Genomic DNA, 21,771 nt, shown 5'->3' with positions numbered 1-21,771 from the left:
ATTGGCGATTTGAAAGGCTGTAGGAGAATCAGTTGTGCATGCTATAAACTCAAATAGGAACATTACTGAGCAGAGGAAACAAATATTAATATTAGTCAATAAATGGCAGGTGATTTTTTAAAAATTGGTAGGAGTTACGATGTTGCCATCCTACATTATATAGAGATTAACCCTTCATATTGCCCTGTCCCTTACTCTTTTGCTAAAAATTTGGATCAAGTACTGTCACATTTTACCTGTATGACTTTATCTTAAGTGTCACTAACGAAACTTTGCATCTGGAGGTAATGATGGAAGTGCCCTTACTCTGGTGCCGTGTACCTACTCCCTTTGCTTCCACTCTATCTCCGTGGCTCTTCTTTAGGGTGGGGCTAGTGGTTGGGTTGCTAGAAGTGAAAGGTATTGAAGAGGCCAGACCACTGCTTGACTGGGCTCATGAGAAGAATATTCATGTGCCAGGTGGATTCCTGTGCTTGCTTAGATTTCCAAAGTTTGTTTAAGACATGTAGGGTCATTATTTCAAAAATACATTCTGCAGCATAGAAGCTTATGTGTCTTTCTGTTTTTTTCATTTTCTGCCTTTTATTGTCTATGTGACTTGTCACTTTTGCTGACTCTCTGCTAACTTAGTACAGTCCAGTTACCCCCCCTAATTTAATGAAGAGGAGCTCACTGCTTGCTGAGGCAATCTGTTTAATTCTCAACTTGCTGTAGTAAAAATTGTCAATTTAACTTATTCGTTGTAGCTCTGTCACTGGAGTTTCAGACCAAGCCTGATCCCTCTTCTGTAGGAACCATTAAGAGAAAGTAATCATGGTTGGTTCCTTAAGTCTTCTCTAGAGAAGGTGAACCACATTCTATTTTAGAAAGATTTTCATGGAAAGTGACCAGATTTTTATTTTTAAGCCTTTGACACACAGTAGGGCAAAAACCATTTTCTGAAGTGAACTATCTCATTGTATAATGATACCAAATAAGTGAGTTTATTTAATGGACAAGGGATTACAGCTTTAAAATTTTTTTTTATTTTCATTTTTTCTTCCAATTTTATTGAGATGTAACTGACATACAACACTGTACGTTTAAGGTATACAGCATAATGATTTGAAGCTGATAGCTTTTTGGTGGTTATTAGACCAAATATAAAGATCAAATAGTCATAAACTGACTACTTGAGATTCATTTTACAAGATCTTTGTAAAAGCTATAGCTACTGTTTGTCTTTCTAGGTAATGATCAATAATGGCTTCACACCAGACAAAAATGATTATGAATTTTGCACCAAAGTGGAAAATATGATTATCCCTGCACAGGGGCATTTTGGAATATCTGCTGCAACTGGAGGTCTTGCAGGTAAAATCTTGATATCTTTTAATATTGAAAGGTTTTGAATTGAATTTTATTGGGAATAATATATTTTGGAGATGGGTAGCATTGTTTGCTTTTAACCTTTTAAGACTGGTTGTAACCTTCCATGATCTGGGGTGCCAGTCTTTTGGGTCCTTTGGGACTGCTGATTCTCTACTTTCTGTAGGCTTACAGTTGGCTGGGGCTACGTGCAATTATGTAAATTAGACTGTCAGTTTGGGTGCGATATTTTATAGTGAAGGAGACATTTAAAAGGTTAACTGCCAAGTGTTTTAGGATCCTGAGAGCTGTCACAGCACATTTAAATGAATTTGGTAGCCTGAGGAAATATTATTGGGGGCTAAACTTTAAAGAAGACGTACTTATCCTTTTTTTTCCATGAGTGGTGATAAATGAACTTATCATTGGATGTTAATACCATCTTGTGTTCATATTGTATAATATTTTTATTATTTTCGAATATGTGAATTTTTCCTTACAATAGAACAAGGAGGGAAGGAGAAAGGATAGATCATATGTAACCGATTTTTAGGTGACTTTGCCAAATCTTGGATTAAAGGGCTTTCTAAAGATCACATGGCCAATAAATCAGACCCAGGCAGGACTTGGTTTAGATTTCTGGCTCCTGGGTCCAGGGCTCTATTAACACTGCATGACTTCTCCTAATGTTACCTAACCTGCACTATGGTATTACAATTTTCTCTTTAATCTGGCTATATATCTAGATCTCCATAAAAGTAGCAGAAAGCAAAGAGATTGCTGCAGTGGAAATTCATCTCTCTTGCTTTGTGGATGGGAACTAGCCAGGATGAGTATTGTAGTTCGATGTTATGAGGTTTGATCTGTTAGCTGTTTTTAGCTTAAACAGCTTGAAATGAATTTGATTTTTTTTTTTTTTTTTTTTTTTTTTTTTTGCGGTATGCGGGCCTCTCACTGTTGTGGCCTCTCCCGTTACGGAGCACAGGCTCCAGACACGCAGGCTCAGCGGCCATGGCTCACGGGCCCAGCCGCTCTGCGGCACGTGGGATCTTCCCAGACTGGGATGCGAACCCGCGTCCCCTGCATCGGCAGGCGGAGTCTCAACCACTGCGCCACCAGGGAAGCCCCTAATTTGATTTTTTAATATGATTTTAGGTGAAATAAAATCTGTATGAGGGAAACAAATATAAATGATATATGGAAAAGTAATCATATTCTAATCGGGATGCTTTGGGAGTAACAGGAGATGCTATTAGTGATGCCAGGGCAACACAGATAAATCAGGACTGTCCCAGTAATCCAGGACAGGGCAGTGTCATGGTAAAGCAGGAAAGTAAGGCTGGGACTGGTAAGCAGTATAAGAAAGGCTCAGAGACAGATAGGAACAGGAAGTACCTGAAGAATAGGATTTTGTCTCACTTGACTGGGACACAGTGCATGAAGGAGATTTGTGGAAAAATAAAGGAGGATCTTGGTGCCAGAATTAGGAGTCTGGGCTTGTTTTGACCCTTATTTGTTTGTTCATTCCCTTATCAGACATTTATTAAACATCCATCATGTGTTCAACACAGCTAAATGTTCTGGTTTAGGATTTTAAAAAGTGAATTCTAACCTAGTTCTAATATAAGTCAGATGAATTTTTGTCTCTAAGCTCACAGAGCACCGTTGCCTTTACCAAATTAGAGCAAATTTTTGTTATTTCCCTTATTGATTATTATTTTAAAGCAACAGATGTCTATAAAGTAAATTCACAACCATAAAAATAATGTATTACAGAACTTTTTCAGATTTTTTTTTTTTTTTACTTTGTAGATGACCACGATGTCCTTTCTTTTCTGACTTTCCAGTTGACTGAGCCTGGGAAAGAGCCAGTAAGTACTCATTTGTTTCCAAAAGTTTATTTGTAGTTTAGTGGTACTGCCTTGTAGCTGAAGACTTGAGAAGACTGACCTAGGTTTGGATCTTGTTTCTGCCAGATATTGCCATTATGACCTGGTACGAGTTACTTAACCTCTGTAACGCTCCATTTCTTCACTGGTCAAACAGATGTTTGTACCGGCCACCTTAACGTTGTAAACATCAAAGACAGTGCCCTCTGGCAAGCACTCAGTAAATGGTAGTGGCTGTTTTTTATTTTTTGTTGTAATATTAGTAGCAAGAGTAAATTAACCTTTCAGCTAGTGGTAGAGTAGTTAAAATGAGAAAAAGAACATATTGAGGTTTATTATTTTCTTTTTAATTTTTTTAATGATCTATTCTTAAACTCCAAAAAAGCCTTCACCAGATAAAGAAATTTCTGAAAAAGAAAAAGAGAAGTACCAGGAGGAATTTGAGCACTTTCAACAAGAACTGGATAAAAAAAAGGAGGAATTCCAGAAGGACCACCCTGACCTTCAAGGGCAGCCTGGTGAGTTGGAGCAGAACTGTCCTCCGCTGCAGCAATAGCTGTGGCGCTTATGTGTCACCCGGCACTTCATTCAGTTTACCTTTGCTCTGTGATCTGGCACGTTCCAAGTAATTTCGGGAAATAACTTTTAAACAAGTCTTCAGTCTTTAAAGGGCTCGGAGATTGATGTTTTTACCAGGAAGAGTATCGCTTAGTGAAGTGTGCAGTCAGGAGTACCTGGGTGATGTGGACAGCGAACCGTTGGGAGTGTAAGCTCCGTGAGCGCAGGGGTCTTTGTTTGCTGTGTCTACTTCTGTGTCCCCTAAGCCTAAAAAACCAACAGCGGTGCTGACGTAGTAGTTGAGACTTTGTTGAATGAAATCGTCCAAGGTTTATTTCTTTCCTTTTGGTGACACACAATTACCTTAGTAATATAGAGCTTACACTTGAAAACTATCAAGACTTGCGAGAGTAATGTGAAGTAATTATCTACTCCTCTTACTACTCGACAGAATTCTGGACATTAAAGTTTGAAAATTTTTAAATATTAGTCTAAGCTAATGTAATTAAGAACTTCCATGGGCTACATGTCAAAAAACAAAACAAGTTAAGGCCAAATAGAGGGTCTATATATAATCTGCTAACTTTTATGATCTCAGTTCCCTATGAGCACAGATGATCAAGGCTATATTTAATAAAGCCTGGAGCTAGCTTTTGAACTAAGTAGTGTGTTAATATAAATGATTAACAGCGTGATTCAGATTTAATGAAGATAAAAATGAAAGGTAAGTTTTATTTTTTCCTCGGATTTGTTTTAAACATCACATATGATTTGTGAACATATCCTGAAGCTTATTGTAGTAAGTGTTTGAATGAAACGATCTGATTTAAGCATGGTCAGGAATAAAAGGAAAATCAGCTGTTCTCAACTCCATTTCTTAATCTTTTATGTAAGTAAAATGCATAAATTTTAAGAGAATAGTTTGATGAATTTTGACAAATGTGTATACCCCCTTAACCATCACTCAGATCAGTATATAGAATATTTTTATCACCCCAGAAAGTTCCCTTACCTCTTTCAAGTCAACCCCCTTCCAGAGGCAACCACTATTCTGATTTCTGTTAAGAAATTAGATTAGTTCTGCCTGCCCCTGTAAATAGAATCACACAGTCTATTTAAAAGACAAAATAATTTTTAGGTGAAAAAATTCAGACCTAATTTATAATAAGTATTCAACCACCAGAGATGGTGAAAACAATTAGTAATTTAATCACGACTGAATTAATTACATGCATGTTTAACACTGTGGGAAGATCATAACACTATGTTGATGATGTTCTTATTCTAGTATATGTTAGTGCTTTGGTCACTTACAGTAATTTGAAAACTACCTATATGTAGGTGATTCTAATAATTTTGATCTGTAATTTCCATTTCAGCAGATGAATTATTTGAGAGTGTAGGAGATCGTGAGCTGAGACAAATCTTTGAAGGACAGAATCGTATTCATCTTGAAATCAAGCAGCTGAACCGACAGTTAGATATGATTCTTGATGAACAGAGAAGGTATGTCTCTTCCTTGACGGAGGAGATCTCTAAAAGAGGAGCAGGAATCCCAGGGCAGCATGGACAGGTGAGCTTTGAAAATATGCAGATATGCCTTAGTTAGCCTTTGGTGGCAGAGAGGTAGAAAAGAAAAGCTGTATGTTCTGTAGAGAATGGGGATTATTGAGCTGGGTGGTCATCTTTTGTTTTTTCTCCAGACCACTCAACAGGAACTGGATACTGTTGTGAACACTCAGCATGAGATTCTGAGACAAGTAAATGAAATGAAGTAAGTATACGAAAGTAATGTCTGAGTATTGCGTGCTACCTTTATCCTAAATTCATGACCTCTCTAGATATGCAAGCACATTATTGTTGTAAGACTGCAGCATGAGTAAGAATCATGTCCTACATTATTTTGTAAATAGGGGGATGTAAAGTATACGGGGACTTTTGATATTTAGGAAACCTGTCTAAATTTTTTTATTTGTTCCAAGCTAGAAAAGAAAAAGATGCTTTAGCATCTTTAAAAAAAAAAAAAAAAAAAAAAGTTTTGTCACAGTTGTTTGACAGCATTTGTGCATTTCTAAAGTATAAAAAGAATATGGGCAATACATAACAATCCTAGGAAAAATAACTGGAGGAATAAGCAGGCATAGTATTACCGGTCTGTAGAACAAACATACCTGATGCCGGAACTTCTTTTTGATGGAATGAAACCATTTTGAAGGAAATATGCTATGTGTGACTACCTCTTTTTCATCCTGTGTTGTACCCTAAGAGAGCCTGGGCAAAGGGTTGCTGCAGAGAGGAGACACTGTCCTTGGAACATTGAATGATAGGTTTTTAAAAAGGATTCACTTATCAGATAATTAGCATTCAATGCCTGAAGCAGAGAAACAGCCAACATGTCACATGTCATAAGCTAATACGTTAGGGCACTGCCCCAGCCAGTACAGCACATGACAAACTAGAATGTTAAGGTGAGTTCTTTAGGACTGGAAAATTAAACCGAATGAGGTTAAACAGAAGGTGATAACATTTAACACCTAGAGATTAAGGCAGCCTAACTTGTAACTGCAAATTTGTATTTCTTTCAATTGTACTGTTTGGCATTTTTTTTTAAATCTTCAAGTTTTTTAAACTCATGATTAAAATATTTATGATGTTACATGAATAGTTAAACTGTTTTAGAAACAGACCAGATCAATATAACATTTAAAAAAATATTTTGATCTAATTTTAGACTTTAGACATTACAAGAAAAAATAAGGACATATCCCTCATATATCCCATGTTAACATCTTACATAACCACAGTACAATTGTCAGAATGAAGAAATTAACACTGGTACAGTACTATTAACTAAACTAATGATCTTACTCAAATTTCACCAGTTTTCTACCAGTGCCTTTTTCGTTCTAAGATCCTATCCAGTATTGCACATTGCATCTAGTTATTTCTCTTGACTTCTGCAGTCTGAAATAGTTCATATTTCCTTTTCTTTCATGACCATGGCAATTTTCAAGAACATTGATTAATTCATTGGGCCAATTTGGTTCCTCAGTTTGGGTTTGTCTGGTATTTACTGATGACTGGATGGAGGTTCTGCATTTTTGACAAGAATACAACAGTGCATCACATTCATGATGTTGGTATGTCTTATTACTGGTGATGTTGGCTGTGATCACTTGGATATTGTTTCTTCCCGGTTTCTCTACTTTAAAGTTACTATCCATCCCTTGGTGGTTAATAAAGATTTGGAGAAAGATACTTTGAGTCTTTGTAAATATCCTGTTTCACTTTAACCTTTGGCTCACTAGCTTCAGCCTCCATTGATGTTTTATCTGAAACAAGAATGTGGTGTTTACCAAATGCTGGTTCTTCCGTTTCCATCATTCCCTCTATATCTATTTACTGGCATTCTATAAGGACCACTACTCCTTCTCCCCCATTTACTTATTTAATCTGTTTATATCAGTGTGGACTCATGGATTATTTATTCTGTGGGTTATCATCCTGTCCTATCATTATTTATTTTGTTGTTGAAATTGTTCCAGCTCTGGTCGTTAGGAACTCCTTCAGGTTGGCTTCTGTGTTCTTTCAACAAACCCCCATCTTTTTAAAGTATTTCTTTACTTTCTGGTACTGTAATATGTTTCAAGCTCATCTTGTGTTTTCTGTGCCCCAGCTCTAGAATCAACCACTTCTCAGTGAGCCCTGGTTCCTTTTATTGGAGAAAAGTATTTAGAAACCAAGATCTGGGCACTAGGTATACTCATTACTACTGGGGTGCCATTGCTTCTAGGCCCTCTCAGCGGGCAGGTCTAGGGAATATGTGACTGTATACTAATCCACACATATACACATATTTTTGTATCCCTTACTCTACATTTGTATTTTTTAAAAAAACACGAGATTATACAGATACTTTGGATTTTGGTTGGACTGGACTGAACTGAAAACTGAAGGGCTGATTTTAGCCTTCCTCCTTCCCCTATTTGAAAATTGTTTCTCCAATAGGGAGAAACCTGGTTCTTATCTATAATGTATTCACTTATTGGTATAGTTTTAGTGTGTGCATAAAGTATACATAAAGTGGTTTCAAATTATTAAGCCATATCCCTATGAGAAACACATATAGTGATGGATTTATGTAAAGCTCCTTTTGCCTCTAGCCTTACAGTATCTAGTCCAGACACTGTTTTCCAGGTACTTAGTTTAGTTCTCTTCTTCCCCACTGTCTTCAGTATGGTTATGATATTCATTTATAATACAGTTAGGTTTTTTGTTAGTGTTTGCGTTTCTCCTACATCCTGGTTGATTTTAAGTGTTTATATTTTGGATATACGAAGGGTATGTGAATGCGATGGTTCTAGGAGCCAGAATATATTCATTGAGGTGTCACTTCCTCTTCAACACTGCTGCCCCACTTCCATTCTCTCCTTTCTAGCTCTTTCCCATCCACCCCCTGTTGGTAACTCATCCCATTAATTTCTGGTTTGTTCTTCCTCTATTTCTTCTCCACATATGTATTTTCTTAGATCTCCTTCTTTCTGATGTAAATGGTAGCATGCTTTAGATATGTTTTGTGCTTGTTTTACTTAAGAGTAATACTAGAACATCTTAAGATTCAGTTAGTGGTTAGCAAAGCCTAGCCATCCAGTTGTATTATCCATGCAAACACTTACTTGGGGTAGTTAGCAATCCATGTAAATTCCCCCTTATTAATGAAGGACAGATGTCATGCATGCAATAAGTTAATGTAAAAACTGAACTCAAATTTCTGAATTTGTCCTCTAAAGCTTTTTCTTCTGAATAAGCTTCAGAAAAAAATGCAAAGAGATTGGAAATATTTGCCTTTTATAGAAAGGGTGGTTTGTGTCTTCATGGATTTTCAAGCTCTTAGGGGATCATAGAATTTTTTTTAGCAGAAGCGTGTAGTTCAGTTGTCTCCAGTTTACAGAAAGAGGGGAAAAGGCTCTGAATGATAAAAGATCATGATATGAAAACAGTCAGAACTAGTTCTCATTATCTCTGTACTCTCAGGTGCTATTTTTAGCATACCATAAGTCCTTGCCAATTTTTATTTAATTATAGAAAATTTTAAACGTACAGAAAAGTTGAGGCTAATATAAGGGCCTTCTCTCAGATCCCCATCACCCAGTCCAGCAGTTACTAATAACCAGATTTTGTCAGCCTGAGCCATTCATTATAAAGTGCCTCCATCAGCCTAAGTTTTAGCCAGTGATGGCCGTAGCCTAAATCCATCATTTCATTAGAGGTTGAAGAAGGATGACACTCTTATTCTAAAATTGCCTCTCCATTTAAAAAGAGTTTCTCTGATTACTTACTTGTTATCCTGAAATAGTTCAGGAAAGGCAGGATAAATACTTGATTCTTTTTTATCATTTTTTAGAATAACGAGTTGGTCCCCTGGCAGTGACCAGGGTTAAATGATGAGATAGTGAGAGGTGATGTTTGTTTGATTGTTTTTCAACTCGTGGAGTTTAACATGTTTTGCTGTTTTACATTAGTCTTTATAATTGACGTTCAGATTGTTTGATCTTTGGGCGCTAGCTGTCCCTACAGGTTAGCTTCTGCATCCTTCTGATGCAACCGCAGTAGTCTTTGGTAGCTTCCTTCCTTTCAGGTGTAAGACTTTCCAGGTTTCTCTTGTGCATTTCTGTCCCACACGTGTCAAAGGCATTTTTCTTTGGAGCCCTGGTCTTTTAGTGAGAAATGGTATTTAAAGACAGTGTCGTGCTTAATGCTACTGGATTGTCATTGCTTCTGGGCCTTTTCAGTGGACAGAGTTACTAATGTTCTTTGAACTTTGCTATTTGTATGTGTTGGCTGTGTTATTAATTGGTTGTAATTTTTTTAATAAGTTCTTTTTGGTGAGCAGGCAGCATTTAGCATTTCATATTTACCTCTACCAAATTTTTGGAGTCCCTATTGCATTCTGGGTACTGTGCTAGGCATTTTCACATGAATATTTTCACACATTCTTCTGGGATCTTGCTCTTAATTATCATCTTCTGTACCTTCAGCCTGTCCCTGTAATAGAATATTTAAGCTATTTAGTGATCTTTATTCATTCTGTATCGTCACTGATCTCATTCAAGATCTTCACCACTCTCTTCAAGCCCCATAACTCAGCCTGCCGTTGACATTCTTCCTGGGAGATGACACTGTCTCCTCCTTCACCTCCTCTTTTGTGCTGCACCCTCCCTCCCCACCCTTGTCTCCATCTGCACAGCTGTTGTCCAGGCCAGTCCTTAGCCCTGGATCCCATTCGTTCTACTTCTCTGACCCTTGCTCTGTCTTCTACCTTTAACTTAGACCTCATACAAAAGGGCTTGCTCTTCCATTATTGAAAACTAATCAAAACAAAACAAACCTTTAATTGACACTTTCTATTATTTTTACTATTGCTTCTCTTTGTCCTTCCTTTTCAGTGAGTTTCTAAAAAAGTAGACCACACTGCCTGTCTTCGCTTCCAAACCACTGTAATTTGTCCTGAAAGCACCAAACTGTTCTTTCTGCAGTCAGTGGTGCCCTGTAATGAGTACCTTTCAGTCCTCATCCTGCTGGACTTTCTGTAGAAATTGACACCTTTCCCCAAGGCTTCTAGCATACCACTTACTCTTGATGTTCTTGGCCTCTGCTGCTTCTTAGTTTTCTTCATTTGTTGGTCATCCTTCCATTATTCCTTAAAAGGTATTTTTTCTCCGGTGTTCTATCCAGCCCTCTTCACTTGACCTATTCCCTAAGCTCCATATGCCCTCCTTTCGTCCCAATCCCATCCTCATAGAGCCCTCCTTTATCCTTTAACACTCAGCTGTGGGGGCCCAGCTAAGTTAAATGCATCTTTCTTCATAGAACTCTAGATGTGCCTCTATCACATTGCTCTCCTGCTAGTCTATGAGTCTCAGCAGGGCAGGAATTACATTTTTCTCGCACAGTTTATATCCCTAAAAATTGCCTGGCTCGTAACATGTAGCAAATAAACGTTAGCAGAATCAACAGGCAAATGAATGAATGATGACTCAGTCTTTGTGTATTAAAAAGACATTTATGTATATGTAAGCAAGTTCATGCTCTGGGAAGCAATATTTTAAAATGCAGATATGTGAGAAGGTTGTATATTCTGGGATGCTTTATTCTTGGTAAGTAGTTTAGAGATAGTAGAATATAATTCTTAATTTGGGTTTAAGTGGAAAAGCTTAGACTCACATGAATTTCCTTGAGCATGTATGCCATTCAAAGAAGTTTTAATCAACAGATGTCATTTATTCAGAAAGCACTTGAGATATTTTGTAGCAAGTTTTTAACTCTTCATTGCTCGTATAACTCAAGTAGAATTTTTGAAGATTTTTTATTATACTTAACATTCAGCCTGACCTACTCTGTTATTTCTAAGTATTTTAATATTTGAGTTTCTTTTTTTTGCTGGTTTCTTCTAGCAAAGCTTTTATTGATAAATTTATTTATTTGTTTTTGACTGTGTTGAGTCTTCGTTGCTGCGCAACTTTTTGCTGGGCTTTCTCTAGCTGCAGCGAGCAGGGGCTGCTCTTTGTTGCGATGCGCGGGCTTCTCATTGCGGTGGCTTTTCTTGTTGCGGAGCACAGGCTGTAGGCGCGCGGGCTTCAGTAGTTGTGGCACATGGGCTCAGTAGTTGTGGCTTGCAGGCTCTAGAGCGCAGGCTCAGTAGTTGTGGCGCACGGGCTTAGTTACTCCGCGGCATGTGGGATCTTCCCAGACCAGGGCTGGAACCCATGTCCCCTGCATTGACAGGCAGATTTTTAACCACTGAGCCACCAGGGAAGTCCAACTTGTATTGATACTTTTTTTTTTTTTTTTTTTTTTTTCCGTACGCGGGCCTCTTACTGTTGTGGCCTCTCCCGTTGCGGAGCACAGGCTCCGGATGCGCAGGCTCAGCGGCCATGGCTCACGGGCCCAGCCGCTCCGCGGCATATGGGATCCTCCCAGACTGGGGCACGAACCCGTATCCCCTGCATCGGCAGGCGGACTCTCAACCACTGCGCCACCAGGGAGGCCCGTATTGATACTTTTTAAACTAAATTTTGCTTCAAGGAAATAAGGTAGATAACTTGTTTATTCATTCATCCAAATTGCACTGTAACTGTTGAAGGCTGTCAGAAAATCAGAGACATTACTGTTGTCGCGTAGCTTATGCTCTATGAGGGAGAAAACCCATATACAGTATTCCCTCCATATCCATGGGATTGGTTCCAGGGCCCTGCAGATACCAAAATCCAGGGGTACTCAATTCCCTTATATAAAATGGTATAGTATTTGCTTATAACCTCCTGTATACTTTAAGCCATCTCTTGATTGCCTGTAATACCTCATACAACGTATTGCTATGTAAATAGCTGTAAGTACAATGTAAATAGTTGTCTGTGTGGCAAATTCAAGTTTTGCTTTTGAGAACTTTCTGGAATTTTTTTTTCCGAATATTTTTGATCTATGGTTGGTTGAATCCGTGGATGTGGAAACCACAGAAAAGGAGGGCTGACTGTATACCAGATACAAAGGAGAAAAGTATGTGTGATGTTTAGGGAATGGTTGCATTTGACAAGGAAGCCTCAGGGAGAGGAAAGTGTAGAGGAAAGGCAGTCGTTTGAACAGGCCCTTCCATGTTAGACCCTCCCTCTTGGAGGGAAGGGTCGGGACTAGAAGAAGCATCCCAGACACAGAGGCTTTACGTGAAGGATATTCTCAGGGAACATCAGGACCAAGACAGGTGAAAGGCAGTAGTAATACTTTCAGGTAAACTGAAATTCAGATATGTTCTTTTCTTTCTTAATAAATAGCCCTGTTACGTTTCTGCTGTTATTTAAAAAAATAAATTGTAGTCTCTTACACTGTCATGCTTACAGACTCATATCCAAATGGCATCCTCAGTGATAGAGCTCTTTATCTTACATCTGAATAGTGGAATCACATCTTACATGGGAATTATATTCTGAAGTCAGAGTGTAAGGTAAAATGTATGAAGTCAGAACTACCCTTCGAAAAAGATACCGTGGTGGAGATTTCCACACCATTGCTCAGTGTGCCATACAACCAGTGTTTCCTTCATATCTGAAACATAGATGTTCTTCAGTTGGCTTCTGGTTGAAGCACTAGGTTTGTATATAGGGGACATCTGGGGACATCTGATAGAACTGTAAAGAGAAATTGAATTATTGATACATTTGTCTTAGGAGTCCCCGAGACCGCCTCTAGATTCTGTGGTCTTCTAGAAGTGCTTACCGAACTCAGAAAAGCTGCTGTGCTCACAGTCATGGTTTATTGCAATGAAAGGATATATAATAAAATCAGCAAAGAAAGAAGGTGCATACAGTGGAGTTAAGGAGAAACCAGGCGCACAAACTTTCAGTTGTCCCCTCCCAGTGGAGTCACGTGGGCAGTGTTTATTCCTCTCAGCAGTGATGCGTGACAACATGTGCAAAGTGTTGCCAACCAAGGAAGTTCACCCAAGCCTTGGTGTCAGGGTTTTTTTTTTATTAGGGGTCAGTCATATAGGCATGGAGCACCCACATGACTGACCTTAACTACTCAATCTTCAGTCCCCCTAGAGGTCAGACTGGTACTGCAGCCTAAGGCCTCAGGCAAACAAACATAAATCATATTGTTGGCCTGGCCCAAGGCCCCAGGTAGACAAAGACACTCTTAACAGGCAGGATATTCCAGGGGCATAGAGATTATCTCCCAGGGGCTAGTCATGGGCCAGGTCTGAAAACCTTTGGAATGTGCGGGGTTTGGGCAGCCCAGGCCTGATGGGTTAATCCTTTACTGCACAACATTAAACACTTGGAAAGATTTAAGCTCATTAAGAGTATCATCCATTATGTTATTCAATAGCCATTTATAATATTGGTTTTAACACAGATTATTTAGTATTATTCTCTGTGGTTAGACAACCTTTAGTAAAAGATAAAGGCATAATCTAGTTTTTATAAATTATTTTCTAATCTTGAAGACAATTTTTTAAAATACTTATTTTGTTTCTGGGGTTTTTTTCTTTTTTTTTTTTTTTAATGATCTGATGCATTGGGCTTAGAAATATATCTAACCATTTGAAATCTCTGACTGTAAAAATCATCTTTCTAGTGATTCCATTGTAAAAGGATTTTCTGTTTCAGGAATTCCGTGAGTGAAACTGTCAGACTGGTCAGTGGCATACAGCATCCTGGATCTGCAGGGGGCGTTTATGAGACAACCCAACACTTCAATGACATCAAAGAGCACCTCCACGTAGTGAAGCGGGACATAGATAACTTAGTGCAGCGAAATATGGTGAGCTCTTTTTTCTTCTAGTTTATGATTATCACAGCCTTCTTTTGGAAAGGAAAACCACATATTCTACTGAAAATATTGTAACTTTTAAATTAATGCCAGTGCTCCTTCTTAATATTCAAGGTAGGATTACTCCGTATGATTGAAATGTCTACATGTTCCACAGCATGCTTCCATAGCCTGTTGAATAGAACTTTTTAAAAAATAAATTGCTATTCCAGTTAGTGGAATCATCACAATCTCAGACTTTTTTTGTTCTAGGTTCTTTTCTATAAGTTCTCTTTTAAAAACATGTCTCTTGTTATCAGTAATGATACCTTTAAACGGCTCTGAACAAGGTAAATGTATCTCGACACACCCATTTGTTAGACAGACGGGCACCAGGTAATTCATATTTCTCTGTCTAGGCTGTTCAGGAAGTGCAGATTTAAAACTGGCTGACTGATAGCAGCTTTCTTTAGGCAAGATTTTTGTTTTTTTTCCAGCTACTTTCCTGTCTTACTTGGTTCATTTTTTTAAGTTTTGTTTTATTTACTTTATTAGGTCTTTTTTGTAGTGTAAGTCCCATCTACATTTTTGGAGATAGGCAATAAATATTAAAAATAGGTAGCATATTTTTGAAGTTTAACATGCATAGGAGATATTATTTAGAAGACAGATCCCTGGAACTTATAAGTTTTTTCCTAACTTATTTACTGGCTTTGAAAACCCTTATAAAATTAACAAATGTTTGTAGCATTTGCGTCTTCCCTTCCAATTTTTCAAATATAGCTTAATAGTTTTCTTATTGACCATTTTACCTCCCATCCAACGCATTGTCATCTATTCCCTTAGTTCTGTTTGAGTTTATTTCCCCCCAACTTTTGCCTTTGTTGCAACGGCCAAGTTGATGCTGTGGGTAGTATATATCAATACATAGTGAAGATCTTTGTCCCATAGGTGTGAGCATATTGAGAACAACTAACCTTAGAAGCCATTCTGTCTGGATACCTTGATGAAATCTTTGTCCCTGGTATTTAATTACTTGCTTATAATAGAATGAATAATCATGGAAATAGGAAAAGAAACATTTTCCAAAATACTAATTAGTGATGTTGAATGTTAGGAGATTGGGGTGGATGAGAGCTGAGAAAAGGCCATTATCTCTGTCAGGTAGTTCATTGGTAGGGCAACCGTGTAATTGTCTGAAATAGAACACTTTTGAGAGTGAGGATGCTGCTATTAATAATTACTCTAGTACAGCAAGTATAAACTGGGAGTGTCGAGGGAATTGGTGATCTATGACCTTCAAGGACACTAAAATCATTGTCACTGTGATGAAGGTAGAAGCCAGACAGCAATGAGTTAGTGACGGGACAGTGAAAGAGTGGAGGCCTTCCCACATTGCCTGGTCTTTCAAAAAGTTTGGTGGTGAAAGTTAAGAGGGTGGAAGGCAATTATGAGGTGAATTAATGAAAATACTTGAGTTTATACAGTAAACCATGAGTTTTATAAAGATTTCACATTTATTTCCTTTTCTAAAATACTGATTTGACTAATTGTAATAGAAAGTTCTTTGCCTTATAGCCATCAAATGAAAGACTGAAATGTCCAGAACTACCGCCATTTCCATCGTGTTTATCTACGGTGCACTTTGTTATATTTGTAGTGGTACAAACGGTGTTATTCATTGGTTATATCATGTATAGGTAAGTCTCTAAAATTTGACCCAACATTTTTCTGTATTTATTTAACTTGAGATATTCAGTAAAGTTATCAAGGTCCATAATAGAACTTTCAATACCTATAAAATTAGGTTCATACAAAGCAAATATTATGTCTAGTCTATTTCAGTTCACACGGGAGTACATGTATAGGACATATGTTTATCTTCATGTATTTCATACTTCAAAAGGCATTTTTAATTTTAAGCAATCCTGTTTCATTCCAATGTAAAGTATATAGAACTTCTTTCAGTTTGTTTTGTTTTTTTTTGTTCTCTTTTCCCGTAGGACTCAGCAAGAAGCAGCTGCCAAAAAATTCTTTTGACCACCATTTTCATATGTGTACATCATGTATGTATGTACAAAATGTCTTTTTGAGGGAATTTAAGTATTTAAATTGCTTCGTAGTCTAAATTATTAAATTTTGTATAAAATAACTGTTTAAACATTGACTTGAATAAGAATAAACCTTAAAGACAACCATATGTAAATTTGTGCATAGTACATAAATCTATTTAAATTTCAGTGAATTTCTGGCCAGTAGAATACAGCCACTAAACAGAATATTGATAAATCAGAGGTTAAATAACAGAAAGGGGGCACCCCCATATATGAAAGTTACCCCTAAGTCTCTGATGTTGGAAGTTTCTATCTTTAGTGTAAACACCCTTGCCCTCTTGCCCCCCCGCCAAAATATGAGGTCTGAGAGCTACCCATCATGTGTATTTTGTAACCAAAGCCTTTTTTTTTAGAGGCCAGAATTTCCTACTCGAAGACTCAGTCCTGCAGTCCTTGAGTCTAATACAGCTCCCTTTGAAATCAAAGAATATTTTGTCTGAGAGTGTTAGGATCTGGATAATAGGCTTCAGAATGTTTATTGAAGTGTTTTTTCCCTTCTGATTATCAATGATATATTTCACTTTTAAAGGAAATTGGAGGGGAGAATTAAGAGCTGCTTTTTGCCTGAAAAACCATTTAGGTGACAACATTCCTCTGATAATGGTTTTTATGTGTATTTTACCTAGTGATGTGTTCATTTCATGATTGCTCATATTCTTGAATGTCTATGTTCCAACAGTGTCAGTTCAATATTATGAAAATTACTCTGTGTTTATATCTCTAAATTCAACTCAGATTGCATGTCCTGAGTATATTTTAAGGTCATTAAAAACTACCACTGCATTCTGATTTACATCACTCCATGCAACCTGGCGTTTGTGATGCTGCATATTTGTAGAAATCAAGAAGGCAATAGTAGAAGCAGTGTTAAAGTTTTTGAAGGCAAAATTTGAAAAATAGTGTTAGTGCTTCTGATTTCTTTCTTTTAATGCCAGAACTAAGGATATTGTGAAGCACTTGTTAGTAAGTTAACTTTGAAATATCAGGCTGGAAGGGGTTGTTGTACATAGTTCTAGGTATAGTAGAAACAATCTGTAAGTGACATTTCATTTTGCTTTCACGACTGGTGTAGACTTCAAAATACTCTTTTACTTTACCTCTTCTAGCTAGCTAAAACGATACCTTTCATTTGTCACAGAATCGAAAACAGTACCGTTTTGTAAACAGCACTGTTTAATTCTGCACAGCCTTCATAAGTGTGCTCTTCGTTGTCATTTGCAGACTGGACTAACTGCCAAAAACCCATACAAAGCCTCTAAAGGACTCTGCAGTATAGCAGTACCTAACTAGCACTACATATACGAACGGTCCTAGCGCGGCTTCTTTACAGTAGCCTTTACCCTGGGACGCTGAGCAAGAACATTCTAACGATCACTCCCGTACCGACAGCCACTCCAACACAGAACTGCTTTGCTAGCACTTTTCCTTGTAGTGTTAGCATTTTGAAATTCATATTTCAGAGACATCATCATCACAGAATTTACTCTTATTCCATGAAAAAAAATTAATACCCTCAGAAGAATGTTTCAGTTGTAGACTATGAGACTTGGAAATCCTCTTGAGATAAAAGGTTGCAAAATATCCAGTATTATAAAATCCATGGTCACGTGTGCCTGAACTTAAAGAAATGTTAGACCTATGCAGTATACATTTTCCAGGCTCAAATTCAAGAGGAATCATTCTGATCATTCCTAACACAAGTGAAGACAGGACAAAAGAGTATGAGCATGAACCTTCTTTTCTTTCGTACTGATTCAATTTGCTGAAAATCACTCAGTAAATCGGTTCATACAAGTTACCATATTATTGGAAATTCGGTTTATTTTCCTCAAAATTGTCAACTTTAAGTAGCTCATTTCCATAGAAAAATGTTTGCTCTACGGAAAAATCAGTCACTGCCAGGATTCTTTCATTTCTGTACTATTTTATATAATTGAATTTAACTTCTCTCACACCAGCAAGTATTTTACAGGTGCCTTGGATTAATACAAAATTGATTTTACAATTTTAGTGTAAGTCTTTGTGCTTATGCCACTTTAAAAAAGAAATGCAATTATATTCAATATAATGGTTAGTACTCTTATTTAATGTACCTCTTTGTGTTCTAATTGTTTGAATGTTTTATTCAGCTTGAAACTCTATGAGGCCACAATATTTTGTTATGTATTAAAGGGATAATAGTGTTTCTCAGAGTGTGGTCTGTGGTCCATCTGGATCCTGGAGTGCTTGTTAAGAATACCGATTCCAGGCTCAGCTCCAAACCACCTGAAGCAGAACTCAGGGGTGGGGGCTTCAGAATATCAGTCTTCAGCAGGCGCCTCAGGTGATTCTGAGCACATTGCCGTTGAGGAGCGCTGAGATGGGGGGTGAACAGAAGTCTCTTGTTAACTTCAAAGCTGAGCTGAGAGCTGATGTAACGTTTTCATTGTCAGTGACATTAGCAAATGTGCACTGATTCTCTTATACTTACAATTTTTTACTTAATGTTCTTTTTACTAAAACTCTTGGTTTATTAGCAATTACAAACTAAACCCAGATTGCTGCTTGTAGCTCTTGGTACTTTGGTTGACAGCTCTTAAACGTACAAAAGCATCTTCAGATCATGGTCAAGCCGTGAAAACCCCCATCTTCAAGATGGCCTGCTAAAGCTTTTTGCTTTGCTGATTGTGATTTTTGTGACATTTTATCTCAGACAGTTGTACTTTTTGATAACTTGGGGAAAACAAAAATTACTTGAATAAGAGATTGCCTGACCCGCTGCATTGCAGAGATACAATCCTTGTAAAGAGCATAAGTGACAGTTGTGAATATTAAGATGTGATTATCTTTTCCTGTCCATGTGCTTATCGCAGGGAGATAGTGAACAAATGGTTATATTGGGGATTTTTTAATTTATAAGATCCAATGTAAAATCACCACTTGCAACTTTTTAGATCTGTATGTTGCCTGTTTAATATATTTCTTTCAAAGTTTAAAAGGGTTTTCTATCCACTGTTAATTTCAATTGGATAACATTTTGTCAAGTGTTTTTTTCTGATTGTTAATTTGATGCTAGCTGGAATTTAAGAAATGACATTGACCTTATTCAAATAAAGAAATATTTTAGTAAATTTACTTTTTTCCTTCATTCGTCTCGGGTAATAAGTACTTATTTATTTCCCAAGTAGGCCCGACTTGTGATAGTATTTCATGTGTCACGTGCTTTGCGTTCTGCCCGAGGTGGCCTACCACCTGCAGAGTCAATACATGGAAGCATAAGAAGAGAATAAGAAATGATAATGGATCAATGCTTACCCTTGCTGGTAATGAAAAACGCAAAATAATTAAAACAACGTATTTGATGTTTTCATCTTTAATAACCAAATACTGGTAATAGTGTGGCTAAGCTGGGACTTTTAGTCATTACTAATGGCAGTTTTATAAAAATCTTTTCCTCTTTTTGTCAAGCACCATTCAACCAAGTAATTCCAATTCTGAGAGTCCATGTGGTCTAGAAAGGAAAGAGCAGAGCTTTAGCCTCAAACAAATCCGAGTTTAAATCTTGACTTTGCCACTTACTAAAGATGACCTTCCGTTTCCTCATAATACTTCTGTCTCAGGGTTGGTAGCTTTGTAGAAGATGGTCTTTATAAAGTGGTTTCAGAAAATGGACACTAACGTAATGGACCCTTGTGCTATAAGCCCACAGAAAATACTGAGTAATGCAAAATAAAAGAATTAAATTAGATAGGTTTGAAAGAGATCAGAGGAAACTTAAAGCCTGATCAGTGAGCCTTCTGGCAGGGGGTGGGGGGTGCTGGAAACTAGACACTGGTTGGGGCACTGGGGACATGGCCATAGTAGAAATTTGGGATTTTGTTCAAGTATGATGAGAAGCCTTTGGAGGGGTAACACCTAGTTGTCCTGTTTCACCTGGGGTATTTATTTTCCCTTTCTGGAGGATTCCACACACAGCAAGTAGTTGCTGAATGAATAAAAAGTTTTTAAAGACGTGATCCCATTTCCAATGGAATTATCTTTTGGGAAGACAGTGGAAGATTTGATTTCATAAAGCATCACCAGGGAGTATTCATTTGTCACACTGATGTAGTTTCCACCTAAGAGTTTCTGTGATACTTGACACCCACCCCTCCCCAGCCTCCCCCCGTCCCACACACACAGACAGACAGAAGAGGACTGGACAAGGAGAGGCTGCTTCACCAACTGGCTTTGGAGTTTAGAATTGAAACCCTCACCATTCATATTTCCTAATTCCTAATAAAATGGAATTTTAATAATTTTATAATCTAATAATTTAATAACTTAGAATAACTTATAAAATGGATTCTTATTTTAAATAATAATTTAGAGATCATGGTTTGAATGTATTAAGTCCCAGGCAACACATCTTAAAGTGGAAGTGGAGCTAAGTATGAATGTACATTCTCAATCAGAGAACACCGAGAAAAGTTTCTATGTCACCCTAAATCTTTGTTAATCTTTCAAATTGAGACCATTTTAGCAACAATTTTAAATTGGTTAGTAAAATGAAAAGCAGATCTTAAAATACATTAAAAAAAAGCATTTTAGGCAAAAATCCAGTTTATATAGTTCTGTACAATCTGAGGGATAGTCATCTATTTCCTGAAAGGGCCCATGCCTACAGATAAAATAATAAGCATAGGTTACTAATAGGCTGCATCTTTCCCCTTTGCCCCACCTGCTCTTGGAGTGCTTTAATTAGAAAGATACTAACATAGATTAAAGTCTTAGCCATGCTCAAATTCCTCCCTTGACCTGGAGAAAACCACAGCCACTGAGAATCCGTGTTACAAAACATTGTCAAAAGTTTTCTCCAAGTAACACCAGTGAGCTTAAATAGAGCACCCAGGAAGTGACTGCGTGTAAGAGGAAAAGGTGACCTCGATACACACTGATGATTTGACTCATATGTTCTTACCTTCTGGATCAGAGCAGTTAAAGTATCCAGCGCCTCACTTCCATGCAGAAGTGTAACGATGCAGGAGCTGGCTAGGGTAATCCAGATGTAAGCGGAGGACCCCTCTGGCTTGCCCTTTTACACTTGCCTCGGTTGGATGTTTATGTACAGGACACAGTAACCCCTGAAACAGTATAGAATTCAAGCAAATCCTTGCATAGTACTTAGAGTCCAATGAGATAAAATGATGGATCAAAGGATTATTTTTGCTTAATGAAGCATTTCGGGTTTTGAGTCTCATTGGACTCAGTTTTCAACAGGATGTTGTCCTCAAGGGCTGGAATTTGGAAATTCCACTACAGCCATATAATCAGTCTGCTCTGATTAATTTAATTGAACCAACTCTTGATGAAGCCCTGATGGCTTATAATTTAAAATTTAGAAATGGGTAGGGAGAGGGATGGATAATGTGAAGGATTTTTTTCCCTCTGAAATTAGCTTAGTGTATTAGTTCAGAAAGTAGTCGGTTGCGTCTGATTGTATGCTTTAGTAATCTGAACCATCTGCCTCTCTATACTAAGGAGTTCACCTCTTTAATCCAGCTTACAGCGCACACACCACTCTTCTGTATCATTATGCC

General features: G+C 37.6%; 1 protein-coding gene across 3 annotated transcripts in view; it reads left to right on the top strand.

The window, feature by feature from the left end:
- The window catches only part of LMAN1 (lectin, mannose binding 1), a 29,522-nt gene extending 10,182 nt beyond the window's left edge, over positions 1 to 19,340 (top strand). The window contains exons 6-14 of one of the 3 annotated variants that reach the window (XM_082640747.1): positions 1,230 to 1,353; positions 3,160 to 3,218; positions 3,622 to 3,754; positions 5,174 to 5,367; positions 5,498 to 5,568; positions 13,958 to 14,111; positions 15,678 to 15,799; positions 16,103 to 16,165; positions 16,567 to 19,340. In XM_082640747.1, coding sequence (XP_082496873.1) covers positions 1,230 to 1,353; positions 3,160 to 3,218; positions 3,622 to 3,754; positions 5,174 to 5,367; positions 5,498 to 5,568; positions 13,958 to 14,111; positions 15,678 to 15,799; positions 16,103 to 16,139 — 894 coding nt within the window. In that variant the 3' untranslated portion in view covers positions 16,140 to 16,165; positions 16,567 to 19,340. Of the gene's footprint in view, positions 1 to 1,229; positions 1,354 to 3,159; positions 3,219 to 3,621; positions 3,755 to 5,173; positions 5,368 to 5,497; positions 5,569 to 13,957; positions 14,112 to 15,677; positions 15,800 to 16,102 lie in introns of all 3 variants that reach the window. The other 2 variants (XM_082640748.1, XM_082640746.1) reach the window with 2 other exon arrangements.
- Positions 19,341 to 21,771: the final 2,431 nt, after the last annotated feature.

Source organism: Mesoplodon mirus (genome assembly GCF_964341445.2).
Source record: "Mesoplodon mirus genome assembly, chromosome: 13".
NCBI classification, from domain to species: domain Eukaryota; kingdom Metazoa; phylum Chordata; class Mammalia; order Artiodactyla; family Ziphiidae; genus Mesoplodon; species Mesoplodon mirus.
The sequence above is the reverse complement of the archived record's forward strand: the minus strand, read 5'-3'. Positions and strand labels throughout refer to the sequence as shown.